The sequence below is a fragment of the Mytilus galloprovincialis genome, chromosome 8, assembly GCF_965363235.1.
Source record: "Mytilus galloprovincialis chromosome 8, xbMytGall1.hap1.1, whole genome shotgun sequence".
Lineage (NCBI taxonomy): Eukaryota > Metazoa > Mollusca > Bivalvia > Mytilida > Mytilidae > Mytilus > Mytilus galloprovincialis.
In genome coordinates this window covers 27,039,811-27,059,971 of record NC_134845.1, presented here as the reverse complement: position 1 = coordinate 27,059,971, position 20,161 = coordinate 27,039,811, and the positions used below count along the sequence as shown (strand labels likewise).

The 20,161-nt window shown below is 33.5% G+C and overlaps 1 protein-coding gene across 2 annotated transcripts; it reads left to right on the top strand.

Moving 5' to 3' along the window:
- Nucleotides 1–4,801: 4,801 nt before the first annotated feature.
- LOC143085445 (uncharacterized) lies at nucleotides 4,802–20,021 on the top strand. Of its 2 annotated transcripts, XM_076261791.1 has the most exons (9): nucleotides 4,802–4,930; nucleotides 5,065–5,089; nucleotides 7,115–7,157; nucleotides 8,074–8,126; nucleotides 8,832–9,092; nucleotides 10,191–10,389; nucleotides 10,477–10,560; nucleotides 13,424–13,516; nucleotides 19,520–20,021. In XM_076261791.1, the coding sequence occupies exons 2-9, from the start codon at nucleotides 5,082–5,084 to the stop codon at nucleotides 19,775–19,777; spliced, it is 999 nt and encodes a 332-aa protein (XP_076117906.1). In that variant the 5' UTR covers nucleotides 4,802–4,930; nucleotides 5,065–5,081; the 3' UTR covers nucleotides 19,778–20,021. The 2 variants fall into 2 exon arrangements, with proteins under 2 accessions (XP_076117906.1, XP_076117907.1); XM_076261792.1 differs by lacking the exon at nucleotides 10,477–10,560.
- Nucleotides 20,022–20,161: the final 140 nt, after the last annotated feature.

Genomic DNA, 20,161 nt, shown 5'->3' with positions numbered 1-20,161 from the left:
TTTGCAGATGACCGTTCGTAAGACTTCAAACGAAAAAAAATCTAAAGTAATTGGGGGATACAACTGATTTTTAAAACGATGTATTAATTATAAAAGAAAAAAAATTATGTCATGGCCTATGCTCGTTTAAACATGAGTTGATATGTATAGGATAGATTACTTTGGCCGTATTTGGCTTTTAGGAATGTTTGGTCCTCAATGTTTTTCAACTTCGAACTTTATTTGGCCTTTTTGACTTTTTTTTATTCGAGCGTCACTGATGACACTTTTGAAAACGAAACGCGCGTCTGGCGCAAATATAAATTTCAATCATGTTATCTATGATGAGTTTATATTCATGATAAAAAAAGGTAAAAACTAAAAATATCAAAAAAATCTTAGAATTTGCAATAACTTCTAGCATTTTTTGTTTTTATAGTAAAAATAATTGTTTTTATCGGTACACTTAATAGTCCTTGTATAAATATTTGGAGATTGTGTGTAAAACGTAAAAAATTAATTATTAAAATAATCAGACAAAAGACCAAACAAACTAATAAAAACTCCAACTCTTCGAATAGAATTGTCGTTCCGGCAATAAAAGACAAACATAAGTATTACGTGCGAAAAATCTTTTTTACTATATCTTAACAATATGCCGTGACAGTTAAACATACAGTTTGAAAGCATCGAAACAGTGCATATGATACTTATTTCAAGAAGAAAATAAAGGACGGACTATGCTTTTAAAAACAGGGCCAAAATTTGCTCGCTACAAAGGAAAACTTGCTTATGTTGCCACAGATTTTGAATACTGTCGCTCAAGCAAACAAGCAAATCAAGAACCAATACTTACACTACGAGATCCCTCATCAACCGTTACAAATACTAAACTGTTATTTGGTTCTCATTAACGATCTTAAGCATTAAAGACGGTCATAACCTGGACGTTCTTTGATTGTGTACTTACAATAAGTAAAACAATTGAATGGAATAAAATAACAAAAATACCGAACTCCGAGGAAAATTCTAAACGAAAAGTACCTAAGAAATTGGCAAAATCAAAGGCTCAACAACACCAAAAGGAATCGATAACAAATTTCATATTCCTGACTTGGTACAGACATTTTCTTATGTAGAAATAGTGGATTAAAACTGGTTTTATAGCTAGCTAAACATCTCACTTGTATGACAGTTGCATAAAATTTCATTATATTGATAACGATGTGTGATCAAAACAAATAGACATAATAGGTAAAATGTTAAAAATAAAGGGTACAGCTGTCAACATTGTGTTATAATCTTAATCACTATAAATACAGGGTAAATGTGTCAACAAAGATAAACAAAAAGGCATATAAATATAGACAAAGCTCGTTATCAAAAATGAAAGACGAGAATTCAAAAAAATACCATCGAACAATATCACAATTACGGGATGTACAAGTACCGAGACATGTCAAATACATATCGCGCATAAAATAGACTTAACAGTATTAATTAACAAAGACAAATAAAAGAATACTGTAACACGTGCGAGTTATTAAAAGAGGATAAACAACGTCAGTACATAGCATTTATACTTGGAGACCATCGTGTAGTATTTGTGAAGTTGATACGGAATATTTATCAACAAGGTCTTGGTATCCTCTCTGCCCAGACACTGGTGACGTTTTACAAAGTCTGAGCAGTAGCTGCAAGTTCTTGAATACCGAATGAGTTAGGAAATATATAACCCATACGCAGGTGAAGTTGGTATATTGCTACTCCGGTGGATGAAATGGATAATTTCAAAAGTAAAATAGTCTCGTTTGTCATAGATTCTGTTATTGAAGATTATCTTCTTGTTTTTAACATGTGTCTGAAGGAACTCCAATTTATATGAAAACTATAACAGGTCGGCAAGTAGAGGCGCACTGTTCGTTTCCATAGGAATGCCGACAATTTTTGTAAAAATTCTGTCTCTAAATTCAACAAATATGTTTTCAATAAGAAAATGCAGCATACTTCTCTATGTAGAATGCTTTACCTTTTTGTTCACTGTTAACAAAACTTGCCGCTTGTTATCCCAAAAGTATAAATTTTAGAGTAAACAACCATTTTTAAGTTGAAAAGCATTGTGGATTATTTATTTTAGACGATTTTTCAATTTCACATCCGGAATGGTCTTTTTTTTTTAATCGACATATGTTTAATACCTCTACGCGAGTAAACCGCTACACAGTATTTTTGAAGATTCTCTTTCACTCTGGACAGAATCTTTTTCAATTTTCAAGTCGAACATCAGATGAGCCGGCCATGTACCGTTGTTTGTAAGGAATCTTGTAAAGGTTAGGTATCTAATACAAATAAGGCAAGTCCTCCGATCTGCTGTTCAATGTAATGTTAATTGAAGCCATGAAGGACATATGATTCGCCAAATATGGAAAAGGAAAAGGAAAAACTACAACAATCCTTACTTAAGGATTCTTTATTTGCTTCATCAATCGATGGAGACGTCCTTACATTTGAAGCAGTTAACTAGCACATGTCTTATGTTTCTAAATATACTTTTTTATTAGTATATCACAGACAATACAAAGGTGAACAACCACATAAAATTTCTAAACAAGTTTATGATACCTATCAATTTATAATGTACATTTCATTAGGGACTCTCATTTGTTTTTTTTTCATTTTCCTATAACATGTACCTTCAATCAGTTATGTGTTTTTTTTTCTCTCTACGTATATATATTTCTTAGTAACTCAGTCAACCATGTTCGTCAAAGTTTCATATAAATACTCGCCAAGACGTAATACTAAAAATAAATTTAGGACTGAAAGTATACATACATAACATTTATGTTATATGAATTTAAGGCGCGATTACTACATAAGTAAGCCGCCTACCAAAACCAATTACAACAACAATTCACCAAATTCTAATCCTTGTCAAATGATATGTTTTTGAATGTGGGATGACATGAGTGCTAATTTATTCCTAATTCTTTTATAAGGAACTCGTAGTAGTACGATTTACATACAAAGACAATAGTATAAAGATCAATAATATAAAGAATAAAGGTCAATGAAATGTTAAAAGAAAAGTATTCTTATTTTTTTTCAATAATTAGGTAAAGCATCATATATATATAACACAAAACAATCTTTATCTTAGAATATATGGCATGTAAATGATTTTACTGATTATTATTCAATACAAGTACAAAAATGTATTTTAGTGAAAAATATAATAAACTAATGCATACATGATTTCAAAGGAAATCATGATTGAATCGCATGAACTAGACACCACCGATTTTATCAATAATGTAATATGTTGGTTAAGTTTGGACATGAATATAGATTCGACAAAGAAATGGACTGAAAATTGACTCTAAACAGATTTAACTAATATAAAAAAAAAAAAGAAGATGTGGTATGATTGTCAATGAGACAACTCTCCACAAGAGACCAAAATAACACAGAAATTAACAACTATACGTCACCGTAGGGCATTCAACAATGAGCCCATACCGCATAGTCAGCTATAAAAGGCCCCGAAATGACAATGTAAAACAATTTAAACGAAAAAACTAACGGCCTTATTTATGTACAAAAATTGAACGAAAAACAAATATTCAACACATAAACAAACTACAACCACTGAATTACTGGCTCCTGACTTGGGACAGGCACATACATACGGAATGTGGCGGGGTTAAACATGGTTAGCGGGATTCCAACCCTCCACCTAAGTATAAATTACTCCCAACGAATTTATCAACGATTAACCGTTTCCTCGTCTGTAGAGATATCTTTAGTTGTTATGATAAGCTACTTGCACGATTTTGATTTTGCTCACTGTTGAAGCCGTATGGTGACCCATATTTGCTAACCTTCACCACATTTGATCTCAATATTTTCCGGTCCGAGAGTAACAGGTATATATTTTTGTATTTTTGGTTCAGATGTATTTACAATTGAACATGAAGTACGAACATTCTATTTGTCTAAATTCATGGTGGTAAATATATTATAAACATTGACGAATAATTAAAAATTCCTGAATATATATAAATGTTGAGATTGTTACTTGCATTAGAAAACAATAATAAGATGAAAACTGTTAGGAAGTCAATTTATATGTATGATGAGATTTTTGATATATGTATGGTTTACTTTTACAAATTGTGACTTGGGTGGAGAGTTACATATGTCATTAACACTCATACCACGTCTTCATATTTATCTATGTATATAAAAATATGAAGATGGAGTATGATTTTTAGTGAGACAACTCTCCACAAGAGACAAAATGACAAATACATTAAAAGTTATAGCTTGCCGCACAGACTTCAAACATGAACAAAGCCCATACCGCATAGTAAGCTATATAAGGCCCCAAAATGACAAATATAAAACAATGCAAACAAGAAAACTAACGGCCTAATTTATGTGCAAAATGATGAACGAAAAACAAAAGTGTTACACAGCAACCATCGACAACCACTGAATAACAGGTTCCTTACATGAGACAGGCATATATACCGAATATGGCTGGGTTAAAACAGTTAGATTGCGCTAAATAATCCCCCTTACCTGAGACAGTCGTATAAGAACAGACTTAAAATCAGTTGAAGATATATGTTTGTATGAATACTTTCGTTGTTAACTAGTTTCAGGTTATTTGTCGTTTTCTTATAATAGGATTCGTTAGGTTTCTGTCTAGATATTCATGCTTTTTATAACTATATATGTGAAAAAATAGATACTCTACATATTGACTAGCATAAGAATGCGGTTTATTCGTGTCCGAGTATAAAATCATTAAAGGGACATAACGCAAAAATCAATGTTCCGTAAAAAATTCTTTGGAAGCGTTTATGCAAGAACCAAAAATTTAGATTACATGTTAAGTGTGTAATGAACATTTAATTAATTTATAAATCAGTTAAATTATATTTAGGTAAGTAAAACAATTTCTTTGTTTTTATAAATCGCCGTGATTGTAAAATATAACCTCGAATTAAACCGGTATATATCGGTTAAACACTTCACCTTTGGTGTCATTTTATATGTACACATTTATTTACATTTCAGGTAAACTTGCAAAGAAAATGTCAAGGTATGTGTATAAGAATCAGTATAAATGATCTAAATAGTGTATACATATAAGATATCGATTTATAGAATATGAAAGTAGCATATCGCTGACATTAGCATATCGTAAACTAAGCTACTAAATGAACGCAACATTGTTTTATCTTGTAAGATGAAGAGTGAAATAAATGAATTAGTAAATCAGAGAACTTTTGTCTCTAACAGGAATGATCATGTCGTTATATTACGCCCAGTTATATACCCGATTGGATTGTGTCGAATTTTGTTTTGTAAATATGTATATCCCTGATGTAGCTCTTTGTATATGGAACCTGTGAACAGTATATACATTCCTGATAGAACCCTCCAATTTGACAAAAAGAAGAATTATTGGGAACAACAAGTTTTCATTCAGAATAAGATGTCAAAAACAAATAGAAATGGAAAATCTTAGTTGAAATGTCACTATTCTGAAGCTTAGCTGACCCGAAAGGTTAATGAGCTATTCTCTTCGTCCGTGAATTTTCACAAAATTCTTTCTCTTTGTAGCTTCGTAGTCAATGGGAATCAAATTTGGCCACAATCATAGTTTGAGTCTCTTTACTTGTGTCCGATGATCTTGTATGCTAACTAACCAAAAATTGCCGAAATGGCCAAAGATAAAACCGACAAAGTGCAAGTTTGGTCCATTAAATTTTAAACCACTATAGAGACTAGCAGATAAAATCTTAAAGACACAAAAATGTCCAGAATGTTGAGATCAACCTACTGTCCCTTAAAACTGTAAAAAAAAAAAAAAAAAAAAAAGTCCGACGACTCCTTATATGACTTTATACTGCCCATAAATGACGTTATCACTGTTTTCATTAATGTCTATTATCTTAAAATCTATGAGAGATAAACACGATAAAGAGAATCAAACTTCAAAAAAGAAAAAAATGATAAACAAGACTTAGAATTACATACCGAGAAAATACATGAAATATTTGCGGCTGGATATTTAACTACAACAAAAATATTGTTGATAACTAAATGATCTAGAAACACTTCGTACTGAGTTGTACGTTGTATTGCGATACTCATACTGATATGTTTCATAACGAGTGAGAATTGGAGATCCAGTGACGTAGCCAGGGTTGAAATGATGTGGATGCCTTTGCCGAGCGGAGCGAGTCGAATTTATTTTTGGACTTTTTTATGCAGAAAATTATATTTTTTCAGACATTGTTCCTGTAAGCACATTTGCTCCCATAGAATCTGACACTGGTTAGATTTTTGTTTAATTTCAAAATACCCACCAATTCATATAATTATATTTCAAACATAATTTTGATGTTTTCTCGAAATTCTCGAAACTGAATGTAATTCATAATTTATTTATTTGATGTAAAAGTTTCCCACCAATCTTAATATTTGACATCTCATAAATGGCCCCATCACAGCGGCACATCTGTATAAAGGAACTGAAGTGATCCCCTTTCCTAGCATTTCTCAAAAAACGTCCCTATCACAGCGGCACTTCCGACTATAGGAACTGAAGTGACCCCATTAACGCGTCGCAAGGGACATCATCGAAATACCTGGTGTCCGTCCATCCGGTCTTGTTTGCACTCTCATGTGTACAATTCTTGCCAGATTTTTATATCATCAGCAATGACAATTTCGAAAATTAGTCCTAAGCTTTGACCTTTTGAAATATAAATTATAACGGAAATCCCATTGCATTTTCTCTAAAGCTTTTATTTCTCCATTAAAAATAAAAGGAAAAGGAAAAACATTAATTTTTATTAGTTATTGCTCTTGTTCATTGGTTACATAAAATATGTGCAATGCAGCGGACATAGGAACTTTGTTCTTTTATTGAAAATAAAATTAATATGTGGACCTAGATAGAAACTGGAATTTACTGATAAGCCTAGGAATGATCGCAGAACACTTTTCTGACGCCTGAGTATTTGAAAAGTGGCGAACAGCCACATCACCGTTACAATTTAAATTCTAAGAATTAGACGGAAGATACCAAAGGGACATTCCATATTATATTTTTCAGGGATTCGACTAAACCTAAGCACAAGACAACGATTCACTATACAGTAAGTAAGATATATTTATTTTATTGAGAACAAGTTCTCATCGATATTGCATGCATTTACTCAAAAACAAAACATTTTTGAAACACATCATCTTAAATATTTGCTACTGCACAGCCAAAAATAAAAATATAATACTGTCTCAAAGAAAAATTTTCTAGAAATTTGCTAAACTGCAGGCAACTTGATGTATTGTTGTTTGCAGCTGTCACCTTTTCCTTTCCCTATGAAACATTATTAAACCTGCTTGATCATTTGAAAGTGCCACAGTTCATATTCAAATGCACAGGAAAATATTGGTTTAAAAATTGGAATTTATATTTAGCCCCATTTTTGTCTTATTAAATTGTTATTTAGTTTGTGTATTATGTTATGAATAATCACATTGCAATTTTAATCTGTCCTTCAACGAGCACATTGATTGGTTTATAGACAATTATCTGTATCTGGATTCCAGTGGCACCAGCATATAGAGGCTGTATGTTTTCGTTTGTATCTCCCAAATTGATGCGATATTCCAGAGCTGTTATTTCCTATTAGTTTATTCGGTGCCTTTAATAAAATACAGATCATGTTGTCTGATTGTGGGTAAAGCTCGGACATAGAATCTGTTTTTCAATCCGATCGCGTTGCTGCTTACAAGGGAGTAATTAAACACAATGTTCTCCATGGAAAAATATAACTTGTTGTTTGCCTATTCTCATTTAAACGGCATCAGGTTTTATTTCATGACAAAGACTTTTTTCTTTTTTTAATACAAGAAGTAAAGACATTTCATTTTTTTCTAACTTTATTCTATCTACATCTATGACACAATTGATCTACCATACATACACTGAAGTATATATATCCACATGATTAATTCATTTAAACTGAGATACCAATGGCTATACATCATTTCAATTGTTGTCTTTAACAGGGGAGGTCTGCATACGACCCTAGTGTTGCTAAACGCCTGGAAGAAGAAAAGAGGTATTTTATCTTTACATGCATATCACAAAGAATATGTTCCATGAAGGGAAATAAATTTAACCCATGTACAACATTCCACCAGAAAACTTGTTTTAAATGAAATTTCTGATTCATCTTGACCAAGAAGGGCGAATAAATATCTTCTGATGAAACGAAAGAAGCTCAGCTAAACAGAGAAAAAGAACCACAACACCAAAATACATAAGATTTTTAATACCAGATGTTTAAATCAACATATATTATATCCCAAACATGAACCATCGGGTATTTTGACAGATAATAAAAAAAATATGTCTTGATGAGTCTTTTTAAAAGGTGATAATAAAAGTTTTAATATCAACTTTTAATTTTATATCAAAAATCAAAACAAAAAAAGTATTAAATATATATAACAAACTTTGCTCAGTCGTTGTTATCAGTAATTATATCATCACACAATTTTCCGCGGACTAAACATCGTGCATTTAAGATTTAGGATCACTGCCGTGTATGATTTGAACAAAATATGAAATAATATATATTCTGCAGGTGTTCGTGACACTTGTCAAGGTGCTCGTACATTTTTATTTTACCTCTGCTTAGTAGATACAGAAAACTTGTTTTCTCTGTCCTTATTGGGCAAGAGATACAAGTACTAACTGAAGGGAAAATTAATAACCCATTTATTTTTTAGCAATTCTTATTATTTTTGGTTTTATATAATAGAGAATCAAAAGAGAAAGACAAGCGAATAGAAGAATTGGAAAAGGAATTATTGAGAGTGGAAAAAAAGCTTAAAAAGGAAACAGCTGAAAGAGAAAAGTTAAACCATGAACATGACAAGATGATTTCAGATTTGAAACATGCTCGTGGAAAAAGTCTCGATAAAACTTTAAAGGAGGAAAATGACAGACTAAAACATGAAATTGACAAAATAACTATAGAAAAGGAGGATCTTGGAACGGAAGTCGATCGTTTGAGAACAAAGTTAGTGTTGTTTAAGTTTGATAATCAAACAAGAGTTCGAACAAAGAATAAAGGTGTAAACTTCGAAGTCAGCACAAATTGAAAAGAACGTAACAGTGTATAAAAAATAAGATGTGATATGATTGCCAATGAGACAACTCTTCACAAGAGACCAACTGACACAGAAATTAACAACTATATGTCACTGTACGGCCTTTAACAACGAGCAAAGCCCATACCGCATAGCCCACTATAAAAGGCACGTACATAACAAATGTAAAACAATTCAAACCACAACATTAATGAACTTATGTATGTACAAAATAATGAAAGAAAACAAATATATAACACAGCATCAAACAAATGACGCGCTATATTACTTGAGACATGTATGTGATCTCGCCTCCCCCTAATTTATATGAATGTTATTGCTAAGAATAAACACCATGTTACACGTGAAACTTTGGATATTATTTATTTAATCCTTAATAATTGATGTTCTGTGGAAATCGAAATAAAAAACCACTTAGCAGATGTGTTTGAATTACCTTTCTTACTTTTGACCAAATCAGGTATACTAAATTAAGAAATAATTCCTTCATGTCATGCTCTATGCTCATTTTAAAATGGGTAGGCATTATATTTGTCGATATTTTACACTGAGCGTTAGCGAGGTGTAAAATGTGGTCAATTATAATGCCTACCCATGTTAAAATGAGCATAGAGCATGACATGAAGGAATTATTTCGATTCTAATAGGACAAATACAGTACTTTTATAGGTCGAAGCGTACGAAATTACCGTAAAAATGTTTGGCTGTTCCCGTTTCCTCCTGGAGGAGTCTGTGCATTGCATTTCATATTTAATAAGTTTAATTGCTACATTACGAGCAGGGTAAATATATGTTGTTTCATAAAAAATATAATAAAAATTTATGTTAGCTGCTTAAATGTATATATTTTAAAGGATAACGATGGAAATAAAGTTAATATAAACAGTAAGTTCGTGCGCATGTGTCAAACATATTTTGTGCTCATTAGAACACGGCTTTGTTTACAAAGCGTAATAAGGATGTCATATTAGAATCTAAAGTAAGACTGTATTCACATGTCATTTTAGTTTGAGTAAAGTAGCTGGAGACAAAATGATGGACGGGAATCCTTATGTAACTGATCTGAGTGACCCCAACCGACCACAGAGACTAGCAGAGAAATTCAACTGTCTATATGATAACTCATGGACTGATGCATTCGAAATCCTGTTAGCGAAGAACAAGGACGAAAAATCCATTTGTGAAATTTTATTGAAAATTTTAGAGGTATGAATTGTTCTGGAGTATTACTTTTCAATTGATTTAACTAAGTCGATTTGTTAAAAGTTTTTGATTGTTTTGTTATTTTTTCAGGCATGCTGGAGGTTTTGTTCTGGAGTTTCAAAACACCAGTTTTCCAGTTTACAAAAAGCTTGTATGGAACCTGTTACAATCTCTGTACGTAAGTTACATATTCACACTGTAAAGTGTGAATATAAATAACAGTTATTTAGTAGTGTCAGGTTTGGATTCGTTTTTAATTGTTTACAAGATGCGGTATTTGGTATTTGGTAAGGACGACAACCACTGAATAACATGTTTCTGTTCTTATTATGCGCTGTAACACTTCAGTACCTAGTTCGGGAAGTGTTTTGGTTCTAGCAAACAAGTTTTATCCAGCCACAATATGTATGTTTCTATCCAAGGTTAGGATTCTCTAAGTCAGACTGAGTCGTTGTTGTAGTATATAATTTGTGTCCTGTACTGTAATCAGGCCGTTAGTTATCTTGTTTGAATTGTTTTACATTTTTAAATTTGGGACTTTTATAGGTTAAGGGTTTCGTGCATTTATAAAAACAACTACTGTGACACAAGTTGATTATTATTTATAACTGTTGATGTAAATGTCCTTTGGTTTTGTGAGTCTTTGTTTACTCCTTGGTTTTGATTGTTATTGTCTTCTACGTCATTTGATTAAAAGAAAGGATATTGGTATCCACACACAACACAAAATGGTTACATGTACAGCAAAAAAACACTATAAAGTAAACTTAAGAAACAGTGCTTTTATTGTTGATAATCTTCTTAAAATCATAGTCAGACCTTCAACATGGAGCAAAAATCCTCACCTTACTTTAAGTCTTAGACGACACCTAGCACCGGTTTTAGTGGAATTATTTGCTAACTGACGATCACGCCACACTGTGAATTGAAGAACAAAGCCTAAGAGTTTAATACATAAAATAAATCTGACAAAGAAATTAATCATTTAATGTCGCGATTTAGCCCGACTATCACTCTGAAGCGTGCTAAAACTATACTATACTATGCCTCACATTCTCATTAAGAAAAAATTCACACACCTAATTAAATGGGCATTCAAAAAATCAGAATGTGAATATATATGTTCAAACTCTTTTAGGTCATTTTTTAGTAGCAATAAACAAAAAAACTATGTTAATTGGACATGCTTTGATACTATATATGCCCTTGAATTTTTACTAGATAACATTTTTGTTCGCTTTGGGGATTCCGTATATCGTCAGATTATCGGAATTCCAATGGGGACTAACTGTGCACCACTTATTGCGGACCTGTTTTTGTATTGTTATGAGTTACAATTTATGACAAAAATAAGCAAAGACCCATCGAAACAACATCTGATAAACAAATTTTATAATACTTTTAGATATTTGGATGATATTTTGGCTCTCAATAATGACGACTTAAGTATGTATATTAATGAAATTTATCCTGTTGAACTTACTTTAAATAAAGCTAATACTAACAATGACCACTGCCCTTTTCTCGATCTTGATATCTATATCACTAATGGAAAGCTGAATACTAAAATTTATGATAAAAGGGATGATTTTTCATTTCCTATCGTTAATTATCCGTTTTTAGACGGTGACGTTCCCTTGTCACCATCTTACGGTGTTTATATATCTCAACTTGTACGATTCGCTCGTGTATGTAACAATGTTTTAGATTTTAACGAGAGAAATTTATGTATTACTGAAAAATTGATACACCAGGGTTTTCGATATCACAAACTAGTCAAAACATTTACTAAATTTTATCATCGGTATAAAGACGTCATTCGTAAATATAGCTCAACATGCAGACTTCTAATACGTTCAGGTATTTCACATCCAATTTTTTATGGAAATATTCTTTATAAAGCACAAAGGTGTCAATATTCACCTCAGAAACTTACAAAACCTTTGAACAGACTTATTAAGAAGGGATATAATTACGATACTGTTGTCAAGTCATTAAAGATTGCATATTTTGGCGTTAATATTGAATCACTGATAAGGTCTTTGCATCGGAACTAAACACATTTATTCTAAAAACAGTTGTTGGCATGACACGGGTTATGTTCTTCTCATATATGTTATGATGGTATGATACTAAACCCCTAACGGGAAGGATTGTGCCTGATGTTCATATGATGAAATCATAATCTTTCAGTCAGTTTAATTGAAGTCTGGAGCTGGCATGTCAGTTAACTGCTAGTAGTCTGTTGTTATTTATGTATTATTGTCATTTTGTTTATTTTCTTTGGTTACATCTTCTGACATCAGACTCGGACTTCTCTTGAACTGAATTTTAATGCGTATTGTTATGCGTTTACTTTTCTACATTGGTTAGAGGTATAGGGGAGGGTTGAGATCTCACAAACATGTTTAACCCCGCCGCATTTTTGCACCTGTCCCAAGTCAGGAGCCTCTGGCCTTTGTTAGTCTTGTATTATTTTAATTTTAGTCTCTTGTGTACATTTGGAAATTAGTATGGCGTTCATTATCACTGGACTAGTATATATTTGTTTAGGGGCCAGCTGAAGGACGCCTCCGGGTGCGGGAATTTCTCGCTACATTGAAGACCCGTTGGTGACCCTCTGCTGTTGTTTTTTATTTGGTCGGGTTGTTGTCCCTTTGACACATTCCCCATTTCCATTCTCAATTTTAAATTCAGACAACCACGGGATACATGGAAATATATCATATATAATTGAGAACACCACAAGAAGCAACTGCAAATTTTAATTTATAAAGCGGCTTTAACGGCAATTGTTGACTTTTGTCTTAAATCTGCATGAGCATCACAAAGCCACGATACATTAATCTTATCAATTTATGAATACTTGTAAATCCCCAAATTTGACAAATATCCTATTAATGATAAACTCCTCACACACATTCGAAAATTTGAAAAACATAATCCAACAATTTAACCTTTTCCTGTGTTATCAATTTTAAACACGTTAAGATAATTATGATTATACTGTGTTCATTCTCAAATTTTTGTTTTGAAGACTGAGATGAAAGAAGACTCCGGTGCTTATACAAAACACCTCACGGACGCAAGGCGGTCATGTTCTCGAACGTTTATTCCATTGCTGTGTCAGGTAAAACACTTATAAAAATTTAAAAATATACTTTTATGATTTGAGATTGTTTACATGTGTAACGTGTAACCGGGCGGGGACGTTTAGATATTTTTTATCCTCGGGTTCGTACCAGTTTCCTGGATTTGAAAAGCAATTCAAAAGTTCTAAAGTCAATTAAATGTTTACACTATCTCTATCAAATATGAAACAAATACTATAATACATAAAACGAATTTCAACACCTATCAACCTAATCCGAACTTGTTGAATCAAAACTGTTTAAAACCCTTTCTGTCCGATACTGTTTAAAACCAACTGTTTGAAACTATAGTCTGGAACCTAAATGTATAGAACTGGTTTGAAACCTAAATGTATAAAACTGGTCTGGAACCTAAATGTTTGGAACCTGTCTGGAACCTTAATGATTGAAACTGGTCAGACGGTTTGGAACTATTGTCTGAAACCTAAATGTTTGGAACCTGTCTGGAACCTAAATGTTTGAAACGGGTCAGACGGTTTGGAACTATTGTCTGAAACCTAAATGTTTGGAACTAGTCTGAGACCTAAATGTTTGGAACTGGTCTGAAACCGAAATGTTTGGAACTAGTTTGAAACCTAAATGTTTGGAACTAGTCTGAGACCTAAATGTTTGAAACTGGTCTGAAACCGAAATGTTTGGAACTAGTTTGAAACCGAAATGTATCAAACGGGCTGAAACCTGAATAAAACGAATGTATGGAAACTATTCAAACTGTTGTAAACTTTCGACGTATGAAACTTTATTAAAATATATTTATGTAACTGTTGGAACAGGGTAGCACTAAGGTATGGTTTAACAGCAAACACTCACTGCAATAGTGAGAGATGTGGAACGCAAAACCTTAGCACTAACCCTGTTTATACAACTTCTACGGAACCGAAACTATTTATATTTTCTCAACAGGTTTCAAACACTCCACTTTGTTTGACAAATCCTGCTTCTCGTCTTCAAATATTAACGGTCCTACCTTTCCAGTCTTCTTCTATCAACGTCTCTGATAAGAATGACAATTTACACTGAATAGCTACCTACTATTTATACTTCTAACGCGGACCTCGAAGAGAGCACCCTAGCAACAATTATACAGGTAAAGCGTCTGATAGCAACCAAGGATAAAGGGATGATTGTTAATGCCGTTTTCAACGATAAAGAGATCAAATGGAAAATTCAAAGATGTTTCGATAAATACACAACTGTAGAAATATTATAACCTTCTTAAACTGTAAATTCGTAACACTACCCACGCCTCCGATTTCATGCGTCCTCGCATGAGTTTACAATTTTGTACTCACTAAATCAAAACACAATCAAAACCGTTCTCGTTAACACTAGCTGACACCATACCAAGGTCCTACTTTAAACCTCAATGTATCCACTCATTCCGCAGAATATCTCTCCCAGCAACTGTTTGTACACCGAGGGTTATACCATGATAACCAACTAATGGCTTTCCTACAACAATCTGTCGACAAGCGTCAGACCTAGGGGTACCTTAGCCTACTCACAGTTCCATGGTTCCTGTCAGCCTCTTTCGACTTGCATGTTCTTTCTGTTTTGTTTGTTAAGTTTCTATTTTCAAAATATCCTACTTTAATTCACATTTGTACAAGCAACTGAATACTGAACTTAAATTAAATTTTGACCAGATAAAACCGTTTCAAATTTTCTATTTTGAATACCACTTGAAAAGTTGTGTTGCCAAAAAAAACCCGGTTTAAAACAATTTTGCCTCACAACAGGCCACTTATGGACCCCTCAATAAGAGTTGTTGTAAAGGGTTCTTTAACGTGCACAAGACGTGGTACTTCCTGAACACGGGACCTCGGATTTTACGTCCCCATCCGACGGACAGACATATACATTTATAAACAACAGAAATAAAACAAACAAAAACATGTTTTATGATACAGTTTTAATATATATGATGCTTCCTGCATCAATAAACAGACATTAATTTCTTAAACCAACCAAACTATCTCATGCTCCTCAACTTTTTCTATCTGGTGACCGTTCTCAACATACTTTGTTATGATCCTAACCATTTTGCTTTCTTTTACTACGTTAGTTTGTGTGGCTTGTTGTTTTGTAACAAACTTCTGTCTTTTAGGATATTCCACTTCTTCACTTACTTCTTTCTCAATATTGTCCCCTCGCATGAAGGAGTGACACTTTCTCTTTGTTGGTGCCAACACTAGTAATGGGGCACACCTTTTCCTTACTGTAGGGCCACTGTTTTCGTCTTTCGGCGTTTGATATACCTTCTTAGTTTCTTTCTTTTGTGACGTGTCTTCTTCAGAATATACCGTACAATGATAAACCGCTTCCTTCTCTTCATCCTTATCATTGACTGATCCGTCTGTGCCTGGTTCACTATAGTATGCGTTCAGTTTAGAATCCTGCCCATCGCTATATGCATCATCCGGATTATTTACACTGCTAATGTCATCCGAAATATCTTCTATCAGGTTTTCAGGATCAGACTGATCAAAATCATCTTGTCCTCTTTCTGTAACACCAACCTTCTTTTCAACAACTTTGTTACTCCTTTTAATAGTCTCCATTCTGTGAATGTTTTTCGTGTGTCTTTTTAGATACTCCTGCTTCTTAAAAACTGTTTCACAGTCTTCACATCTGATCTCAGACTTTCCTTCTACACAAAGAAGTAAATTAGTTTTACCTTTTGCAACAAGAGCCCTACCTACTATTGCTTGGTCAGTTCTCTTATAGTCATCTCTAGGTTGAACAAGTTCTGTTTTAAATGAGTCAGGAACTTCATTGAATATAACTCCATTTAAAACAATCTCACGTCTAGGGTGTGTGTTGATAGTTTCTGATACTGCAACCCTATCACAGCCTATGTGACCTTGGACATAGAATCTAACTTCATGTCCCTTAATAGTTAAAGTCCCCTTGTATATATTTATGTTAGCTTCATGTGTTCTCAAGAAATCTAACCCTAGTATACAATCTACATTAATGTCAGCAACTATGGCAGCGCTTATACATTTGAACGTATCAGTTTCAATTTCAAGTTCAGTTTTGCCTGACACATGCAACGAATGTCCACTAGCTGTAAGTATATCCCTTTCAGTTGGAGTTAAATAAGGCATATTTGACATTTTCTTAAACATTTTAGTGGAGATAACTGTAACTGTAGCTCCAGTATCTATCAACAAATCTGTGATAATTCCGTTTACTTTTGCTTTCAGGAACATACCTGCATCAGGAAATAGTTTATGAACTCCCACTTTTCCCGGTATCATATCTGAATTTTCATAGTTTTGGTTAATATATTTTGTTTTAGGTTTGTTCTGATATCTAGGGTTCGGATAATTATATTGAAAGTTTGGATAAGCAGGACAGTTAAATGCTCTGTGGCCTACCTCGTCACAAGCATAACACCTAAATGAACAGGGCTGCGGGGCACCACCCTGCTTCCTCCCTTTATTGTTTTGTTTCAAGTCTTTCATTTCTTTTTGCAACTCTATTAATGTCTCTGACATGGTTTTCAAAAGCTGACTTGTCATGTTGTCAGCACTATTTTCAGACGCAGTTCGTAAAAACCCCTGACCTTCAATCCTCTTGCTTTCAGCTTTGTTAAAAGCCTCAAGCTCAACTGCATGTCTGATAGCGTCATTTAAATCAGAAGGTCTTGCCTGCTTTATTCGGAGCCTCATATCCGAATCTATTAACGAGTCTATGAACTGTTCTTTTGCCAAAGTCTCCCGCACTTCGTTTGGTGCAGTTGCATATGCAAGGTTAGTTAACCTTCTTATGTCTTGGCCCAACTCAGGCAACGTCTCTACAGCTCTCTGGTGTCTCTCTCTGAGCTGAGTTCTGTACAGCTCCGTTTGGTTAGACGGAGAAAAACGCTCTTCTAATGCCTTAACCAATTCTTTGAAATCTTGTCTAGACTCCTGGGTTAAGTTTCCCAAAACACCTTGAGCCTGACCCCTGAGAGAAACGGCCAAATACAGACCTTTCTCTTTGTCTGTCCAGTTATTAATTTGGGAACAGGCATCAAAATGTGACCTAAAGTCAAGCCAAGGACCTTTCCCATCATAGGTAGCAGTTTTAACTATGTTTTTATTTTTGTATCCATCCGAAGCATAGGATTGTTTATCTTCACAAAACTCGGTATCACGAGTTAAACCAGTTTTACTTGCTCTTTTTGTGACAAATTTGTCACTAATTGGGAATTGTAATTGTTCAGTAAAATGTTTCGAACTCTGTTTTTCCGCAGCAGGTGTTGATGTTTCAAACCTGACTGAAGATCTCGGTCGGGCTCCTAAACCGTCTCCATTTACACTACTACTTACATTTTTTTCATAAATCGGGGAGTTTGTTTGTTTTGACAATTGTTCGGAACGCCTGACTGAACCTATCCCCGAATCACTATGTCTAAACACTGTTCGGGGTGTATCAACCTGGGAAATTGATCTGTCTTTAACATGCCGATATTTTTCTAATTCGGCAGTTAAAATATCTATTTCCTGACTTAACTGTTCCTCAGTTAAACTTATGTCAGGATCATATAAAACACTATCTTTCCTATGTGAATTCATGATAAAATACAATTTATATGTACAAAATACGCTTGAGAAATGCTAGACAAATCCCACCGCTAAGCCACCATTTGTAACGTGTAACCGGGCGGGGACGTTTAGATATTTTTATCCTCGGGTTCGTACCAGTTTCCTGGATTTGAAAAGCAATTCAAAAGTTCTAAAGTCAATTAAATGTTTACACTATCTCTATCAAATATGAAACAAATACTATAATACATAAAACGAATTTCAACACCTATCAACCTAATCCGAACTTGTTGAATCAAAACTGTTTAAAACCCTTTCTGTCCGATACTGTTTAAAACCAACTGTTTGAAACTATAGTCTGGAACCTAAATGTATAGAACTGGTTTGAAACCTAAATGTATAAAACTGGTCTGGAACCTAAATGTTTGGAACCTGTCTGGAACCTAAATGATTGAAACTGGTCAGACGGTTTGGAACTATTGTCTGAAACCTAAATGTTTGGAACCTGTCTGGAACCTAAATGTTTGAAACGGGTCAGACGGTTTGGAACTATTGTCTGAAACCTAAATGTTTGGAACTAGTCTGAGACCTAAATGTTTGGAACTGGTCTGAAACCGAAATGTTTGGAACTAGTTTGAAACCTAAATGTTTGGAACTAGTCTGAGACCTAAATGTTTGAAACTGGTCTGAAACCGAAATGTTTGGAACTAGTTTGAAACCGAAATGTATCAAACGGGCTGAAACCTGAATAAAACGAATGTATGGAAACTATTCAAACTGTTGTAAACTTTCGACGTATGAAACTTTATTAAAATATATTTATGTAACTGTTGGAACAGGGTAGCACTAAGGTATGGTTTAACAGCAAACACTCACTGCAATAGTGAGAGATGTGGAACGCAGAACCTTAGCACTAACCCTGTTTATACAACTTCTACGGAACCGAAACTATTTATATTTTCTCAACAGGTTTCAAACACTCCACTTTGTTTGACAAATCCTGCTTCTCGTCTTCAAATATTAACGGTCCTACCTTTCCAGTCTTCTTCTATCAACGTCTCTGATAAGAATGACAATTTACACTGAATAGCTACCTACTATTTATACTTCTAACGCGGACCTCGAAGAGAGCACCCTAGCAACAATTATACAGGTAAAGCGTCTGATAGCAACCAAGGATAAAGGGATGATTGTTAATGCCGTTTTCAACGATAAAGAGATCAAATGGAAAATTCAAAGATGTTTCGATAAATACACAACTGTAGAAATATTATAACCTTCTTAAACTGTAAATTCGTAACACATGTAACTTGACAATTTTTTAAGTTTTGATAGTCAACGATTTGTTCAATTTCTTTTCAAGATCTGATATTCTAAACTGTTAAGTTAAATAAAAATGTTTAGCTTTGCTTTTAAATTTTGTATTATAGTTCTTGTTTTTTGTAGCACTTTTGGGAAAAGGAAATGAATAAAGAACATAAAAAAGACGAAACATTGAAACCCTATGTAGACGCCTGCCTTGAACTCTTTTGGTATAGTGCAATTACTGATCCGCCTCTATATTATTCATTTACTGCTGATAATCTTGACAACTTCAGGGGATATACAAAAAATGGTGATGAAGTGGACTTTATTGTCTGGCCAGCAATGTATTTGCATGAAAACGGCCCACTTTTGTATCAAGGAGTAGTCCAATATAAATAGAATGATCAGAGATAATTGTATTTCATCATACAATTATGTCTCTAATGGATTTATGTTTTCCGGATTTGAGAATACTAATTATTTGATATTATTTATTATGAATCTATGTGACTGTGTTTATTGCACAGTTGTTTCATTGTATTTTCTTTACAGTTTATTATTTTGAAATAGTTTTACCAATACACTTTGTATGTTTTTGTATTTCAAGTGTTGAGACTAATAAAATATCGAATTTTGAATCTTGTTGTTTCGAACATAATGCACACACATGAAGTTTCATAGTGTTTGTTTAAAAAATCGGTGCTTCATCAATACCCATTCCAATTTGTAAAGTTTCTAACAAATTCATTGATGGTCCACCAAAAAAGCCTCAGAACTGTAGTA